Here is a 7,503-nt window from a genome sequence, read left to right as displayed (position 1 = left end):
TATTTCGTGTTTGGTGTGCACTTATTTTCTTCCCGGGAACGAGGAACATATAAGCTTTATCATAGCGAAATGTTGTTGATACATGCACTTTGTTACTATCTATACACCTTTCAAATATTTTCAAGCATAAACTTAAATTTGTTCACAATTAATTTATGTATGTAAATATGTGATTGACATTATACGTTTGATAATCTTTCAACGAATAAAAACGTATTGCACAACCTACCATATCTATTGCGCTGCAAAAAGGTATCGACAAGTTACAACCGAAAGATTCTCATAGGTAGTTCAGCTTGAATTCCACGCAATAATATAGAATAAGTGACCACTTCGGAAGTAATTTATAAATGGAAAATATGGTAGTTGTGCTCGGCAATTTTCAATTCATTTCCTTATTAATATGTTCGTATATCGGTACACAGACCTGAATTCTTCGGAAGTTGCCTCCTTAGTGCCATTTAAAGCATCCATAATATGATGTAATAATGACCGTAAGCATTTGATAAGTACATGTAATAGCATCCCAACGGCAGCGGCTATAAACACGCGGAAGCGTATCATCGTGTCTAACGCTCCAACGCCTGAACAAGTTTACGGCAGAAAATTAAATTTCTCTTTATGAGCTTGGGGCCATGGGCTAAATGAATATGCGTAAAGTGCATATACAAACGTCGGTCCATGTGAATTGAATCCGGGTCGCTAATGTAAATTTACCAAAATAGTTATATCATCACGATCAATTAATGAGTTTGGCGTTTTAATGCGTAAACATTGTAACCAGACAGATCATTTTAAAGCCCCTTAACACTCAAAATCAACGAATATTTCGTTCATTATTTCGTAAAATAAAGTGTACCCATAAAAAATCAGTGTAACTTATAATAGCCAAAACTTCAACAATAGATGTGGTCTGGTAAACACATCTAGCGTTCGAATTTTGGCTATTGGTTTAAGGAATACTGATTTTTTATGGGTAAACTTTATGTTATGATATAGTTTACGAAATATTCGTTGATTTTGAGTGTTAATGGGGCTTTAAATAATGTCTTGTACCAAGTTTCTGACTACAACGAGCATGGTGTCCATTACTTATTAGGTAACGAGTGACCGCTTTTATTTGCTTTGATTTTATGAAGATTTTCCTTCAATAAGTTCTTGAAAACGTCTGACTCTCGGTCACTAAAGGTTGAAGCCCGTTGTTCGCTTATTTCTTTTGTGACAGAGTCAGAGGCTATATTGGACAATGTTCGTCTGACAAATTGCGCGAAAACGATGTCATTTTCAGGATTGCGTTGTTGGTAATTTTACAGTTAACAAAGTTCAATCGTTAGGTTATAACGGAGTAACCATCGTTTATACAAATACAACTATATGGTGGCAACATATCCATGTAAATAACTGCGCTAATCAAGTAACTACAGCTAATATTAACCACTGTTTATACAATTGACCGCTGAGGTTAAAAAACCTGTAAAAACACAGATGGTTAAATGTTTATCAATAAACGTTAATGTTTCACATTAATTGACTTTCATATTTGACTGATTGACAGAAAATAATGTGTACATATTGCATTACTCTGAATTGAGAGAAAATTGATTGTCCCCTCTCCTTATACCCTCCCGTTTGCCAGTTATTACCTCGTTCATTGATGGCAGCTGTTATCAAAGCAATTACTTTTAATGAAAACCAAAACTGCGACTTTGTACATGTACATTTTTGGAAGTGCCTTTGCATAAAAATAGAATATTCGAATATGAATTATGGATTCGAATATTCGGCCGATTTTCGAATATTCGAATATTCGGATATTCGGTCCCATCCCTAGTCATGATACTTTAAAGTAGGATTGTGTTTTACAAAATGTCTAGCCATTTAACTAGCAGTTTCTTAAAGAACATGTAAGACAGGTAACACAGGGACAATCGTATTTAAAAGTCCCTTGCAATTGTAGTATACAATGCACTCAGTTTTCATTTTGAGATTACTGTTCTTTAGAGTTCACGACATAAGCATTTGGAAATTCAACATTTCTCAACTTTGATGCCGTTAATATGTTGTTGCTCAGCACCGTAAACGCAAAGTACATAATTGAATGCACAAAGTAACCGATACTTGGAACGGACGCCGTAGATTCATTTCGACGCCAGTTTATCATCGTCACATCACACATCTGCACGTTACCGTGGTTACTCAAAGTAGACTCCATAGACATTCGCCATAGCTATCAGGGTAGCGTTCCTGTATGTGTACGAGGCAAAGTTGTCCGTGCTATGATTCCATACGCACCTGCTAGCTATCTCAAGACCCTGGCGCTTGTTCTCCGTCATCACAACATTGCACACGATCTTGTATCGCGGGAACTCCAAGGCCTTCACCTTGCTCTTGATTTCCGCAGTCAGTTCCGTTGTAATCAGACGACATTTTTCAGGACTGTATTTTACGCACTTGAGTTTCTTTTCCATCGTATCTTTCAGCATCTCTTCGACTTTTCCCGGCGCAAAATACTGACCCTTTTCTGGGTCAGTTTTGTACGTATTTTCGTACCTGACGACTGGTTGAAGTTTCTCGCTGCTCTTGGCGATGCTGCTGTTCTTTGCGATACGATGCCAGGCACGCGTGGCCACGACGAATTTGAAGAAGTTGATTCTTGGAGGCTTTCCGGTGCGGTCTGAGCGGGAAGACGATTGGTCACCGCTGGCATGACTGCGTCTTGAGGTCGATGATACCTTGGAGCCCTTAAAATACGTGCATTATAATTTGAGTAAATTTTATTATATTCATTAAGTAAGGAAACGAATTTAAAATGAATGTTCAAACAGTTTAAAAAAGGTGCTATTGGTTTTGTTTTGGTTAGTTTAAGTTGTTGTTTTTGTTTCAAACGTTTGTTTTGTAAATTAACGTCATTCCGAAGCATACATTTAAACAAAGTAACATAGTTTGTAGACAAACAAAACCAACACACTTGTGTCAGATATTTCATGATGTTGTGCGGTAATTACTATAAAAACTTGCTTTATGCTTCAGGCTTATATACAAATAATCAAAATTGATATTATCATTTTAAAATGTTTTTATAAATCATTGTATTTAAGTGTTGACGTTGTTCGAAATATACCTGTCTTTTAAGCAATGTCAACTCCATCCCTGTTGATACATCAGACAACATTTGGTAAGACATTGCTGTTTTGAAATGTTTATAGTTTGGTCTTTTCACGAGTTTTTCTCTCTGATTCACTTCACATAAATATGTACTATTTATTAGAATACTTAATATGTTTGTGTAATTATAATATTAATCTGAAATAAAACAAGTTTTGATTGTAATGTAATACATTAAAGGTTTTAAACCACCGTGATTTGCAATTTAACTAATATATACCTAGACTTTCGTAGTGAACAGTTTTAGGAAGCATGTTTTGCCAAAATGAATTGTTTCAAATATTGCGCAGTATTCCAACACGGAACGCGTAAACGTTCAAATATCCAAAGAAAGAACTCAACCATAGGTTAATTTGCAATAATTATGGGCGTAGCTGACACATTTCAAGCACGCGTTTAAATGAAACAATTGAACCGAAACAATTAATCCGTTTGTGAAAATTGCATCAATAAACCCCGTGCGCCGAAATACGTTGCAAACTAATTCAGCATCTTCTCAATTGTTAATGTCTGGTATGACCAACATAAACTTCTAAAATGTACATGAATCCAAAATATGAACACACAGTTAAAACGAGTACTTTTGTGATTCATGCCTAGTACATCTACAATGAAAGTATCTTGTACAAACTTCAAATAATTCAATTTCGTGATCATCGTTTTTCAAATAGTTGTAATCGATGCATTGTCAATGTCATTGACAAAATCATGCAATTTTACTTTAAACAATAGTTGTTGCAGTTTTTTGTATGTGTGTTATAACTCACAACGAATAATTTTTCTGTAATATTTATGTATCCAGTACTATGTTTTTCATGTAAAAAAAGTTAAAATGTTAATTTATTTGTGTCTGTGACTCTGAGTTTTATAAACATGAGTGCCATTAATCGATGGAACAGCAGTAGCTGTCAATTTTGGATGGAGCTGCTGAAAAAATAGTACGTAGAATTTCATGCATAAAAGTATCAATAGTCAGTATAAAACCGTGATAGAATCAAACAAATACCTGTAGGTATTAGTTTGTTGTCAAATAACACACGGTCGGAAGTTTATATGCGCGATATTAAGTCACTCAAGCATTGCGCTCGTGATTTAAAACATAGGCATCCAAATTTCCGGCCGTGCGTTATTTGACAACACAAGAGAAAAGAAATAAAGTAATAAACAAAACATATACAATGTCAAATAAAGACTTTCTATGTGTTTTCGAAATCCTAGTATATGTTGAATTAAGTAACTGAAATCTTCTTTTTAAAGAAGTTAATATAAACGCTGAATGGCGTTAAAACACAGATTAAGTACGCTTCCGTCATGTTTCACAAATAATGAGTTTTATCAGATAAAAAATATATACACTCTTATGTCATAGGATAAGATATAAGATAAAAAAATGTTTACTAGATACAAAATAGTTCGAACACTCCAGAACATATGTTAATACATTTACGAAAAAAGAGCGTTTTTCTAAAAACATCATAAATAACAAATCCAAACGTAAGAACGCACTTTATATTGCTATTGACACATTTATGGGGTATAATAAAACATGTTATTGCACTATAGTAAAGATAAATATTGCACGGCAAACGAAATTTACGCGATCGACTTTAGTTTTCCGATTACAGGGATTATCATATACAATGTACATGCTATTTTAATCAATAATCATAACTTCACTTTCAACTTTCTTTAAAGTTTGTAACTTTGTGAACACTGCCATATGTATATCTATAATTGTAAAGATCGACACTTAGATAGTATTTGAATAATAGCACATATAACTACATTTAACACCGTTATTTGAAACCATCACTACAGTGAAAACGATTTAAACCAATAAAATCCCCGCGCACTGCAATTAAGTCGACAATAAAACCACTAATGAATTCCTTTCCGATGACAAAAGATCTGTTGAAGTTTCATTAAGTATTCATAGCACTCAAGAAATCGTGAAAACATGCTCTTGCATTATTCCGTTTGCAGACTGTGTTAAGATTCTTTGTTTTTAACCTCAGTTGCCCTAGTTTTTTGCACATGTGGATTCCATTTACGTTTCAATGTTAATATTGCAAACGCATACTTTACTGGACACGTATCACTATCTATGATTTCATTTCATAGTGCAGCAGAAGTAGTACTAATGGCGGTGGTGGAAGTGGTGATGATGGTAGAGTTCGTCGTCATGGTTGCAATAAAGTAGTAAGGAGGAGGAGGATGAAGGGAGGAGAGGAAGAGGAGTAGAAGCATGGAGGAGGAGGAGGAGCATGGACGAGGAGGAGGAGGAGCAAAGAGGAGGATGATGAACATGGAGTATGAGGAAGAGGAGATAGAGGAGAAGGGGCATGGAGGAGGAGGAGGAGCATGGAGGATGAGTTTCTGAAGCCATTATATTTAAATCTGTTCATGATACATTGGCTAGCAAATCTAATTTTCTCTGGTTTAAAGAGCTACTTACGGGTCCTCTTTTAGAACTCTGTAATGAATATTATCACGGATGATAACAATATATTATGTCTATTCCATTGAAGCGTCTTTTAGTTCCGGCATCTGTACTATTTCTTTATCCCATTATCTCCATTTTAAAACATATAACATCTCTCAATTAGTATCTCCTACTTATGCGATAAGGGCATTCAAATGTAGTAGACTTGTACTTTTATTCCTCCATATTCAAGATACGAAGATCGAAACACAATATAACTATATATGAACAAGGGTTCAGATAAATACAAACATAAACGATATATAGGGATGTTAACATCAACATCAGCAAAAAAGAGAGAACTTTATAAACATGATTATTTAGTAATTTCGCGATGCATTGTTATGTTTTATTATTTAGAAGAGTCTCCAAGTTGTCCCATCTAGAAGGCAAAAGCGAAATTCTAGTCAGGCACCCAGGAGTATCTTGTTATCATGATCATTATGTAAAGTTACATGAATTATAAAATGAAATTTATGAACTACTCGCACGCTTTGTGTGGCACTCAAACTGGTGATTCTGTCCTAAATCACTATTTTGTATATTAATTGCAAATGGATAAAAAAAGTTACAATAAATATGTTTATTTATCTTTTTGAGCGCGTGTTTTTGCTTTAAGACGTGTTGCGGCAGTTTGTGTGATGTTTTTCCAATACAAATAGCGCATTGTTGTTTTTTGACAAAGATATGCAAGCAAAAAATGAGAAAAATGAAATAAATACAAAGCATCACCAGTTTTGTTTAACTTTAACTTGTAATTGCTCAACACGCAATTTTGCATTTAAACTGCTAAATTATTTTTTGTGACAATACTAAAAATAATTATTGTTAAGAGTTTTACCTAGCAAATTGTCGGTAGTTTGTGAGCTTTTAAACATATTCAATTAAAAAAAGTACTCGGGGTGCAGGATCACGTGACTTTGTGGGTTTTCCCAATGAAACGTTACTGGATTAAACGGACCGGTAAGTGGTGCTTTTTTCCCCAATAGCTTTTTTAAACAATTTTTATGAATGTCAACTTGTGCATAAAAGACAGATTTTTATGCTGCTTATGGCAATGTGAAATACACCAGAATTACTTAATCTAATAAGCGTGTTCTTGTTGAAAAATTATATTTTTACTGGATTCATTTATACGGCTATGCATCAGACAAGGTGAAATTTTGTCAACGATTTCAGACGTATTCAAGGATTTATTCTTATACCTTAAGATATCGACACAAACTGCAAGAAAAACTGTCTTTTATGCAATAAAGATTTTTGTCCAGCCCGTGTGTAAGCCCCTGAAAACTCCGTTGATTCTGCACCCTGGTACCATTAAATAGCAAAAATAATGTTTTATGAAGTTTAAACGACCGATACACCGATAAACATCTTACAATTTCAGCCACATATTTAAGAATTAAAAAAGGTTATAAATAATAAAACTTTATGTCATCATAATAAAAAAGATTACAAACTAAAGGTTAATATAATCTTCAGTTACAAGAGGAGCGGGTCCGCTGAGACTCCAATTTCCAGGCAACATATCAATTATAGTTAAGATACATTAATTGTTGCATGCAATCATTATGCACGATTTGTAAAATACACACGTCTTTGAGGGTCGGTGGCACAGGCGTTGCAGAAAGTTTTGGATGCACTTTGTCGTGGTCCTTCAGCGCCTGTAAGGTAAGCTTCTCATTCGCTGAAAGAGCGGCACCTGAAGTCGATGTTGCCATGGCTGTAAAACAAATAGACGGGAAAAAGAAATGTTTAAATAATCAAAAGATAGATCATAAACATGCACAATCACCTTAACGTATGTTTTTATAGTAAGCGTGTTGTATGCATATGACAATGTTTTTTTATGATAA

General features: G+C 34.4%; 1 protein-coding gene across 2 annotated transcripts in view; it reads right to left on the bottom strand.

Annotated features, from left to right (window-relative positions):
* Window positions 1-1,330: 1,330 nt before the first annotated feature.
* The window catches only part of LOC127855648 (dynein light chain Tctex-type 5-B-like), a 9,428-nt gene continuing 3,255 nt past the window's right edge, over window positions 1,331-7,503 (bottom strand). The window contains exons 2-4 of one of the 2 annotated variants that reach the window (XM_052391392.1): window positions 7,243-7,370; window positions 5,621-5,638; window positions 1,331-2,741 (exon numbers count right to left, since the gene is read on the bottom strand). In XM_052391392.1, coding sequence (XP_052247352.1) covers window positions 2,193-2,741; window positions 5,621-5,638; window positions 7,243-7,368 — 693 coding nt within the window. In that variant the 5' untranslated portion in view covers window positions 7,369-7,370 and the 3' untranslated portion in view covers window positions 1,331-2,192. The remainder of the gene's footprint in view (window positions 2,742-5,620; window positions 5,639-7,242; window positions 7,371-7,503) is intronic. The other variant, XM_052391398.1, reaches the window with a different exon arrangement.

This window comes from Dreissena polymorpha, chromosome 1 (assembly GCF_020536995.1).
Source record: "Dreissena polymorpha isolate Duluth1 chromosome 1, UMN_Dpol_1.0, whole genome shotgun sequence".
Taxonomy (NCBI): Eukaryota; Metazoa; Mollusca; class Bivalvia; order Myida; family Dreissenidae; genus Dreissena; species Dreissena polymorpha.
Note: the sequence above shows the minus strand (reverse complement) of the source record. Positions and strands in the feature narration are given on the sequence as shown.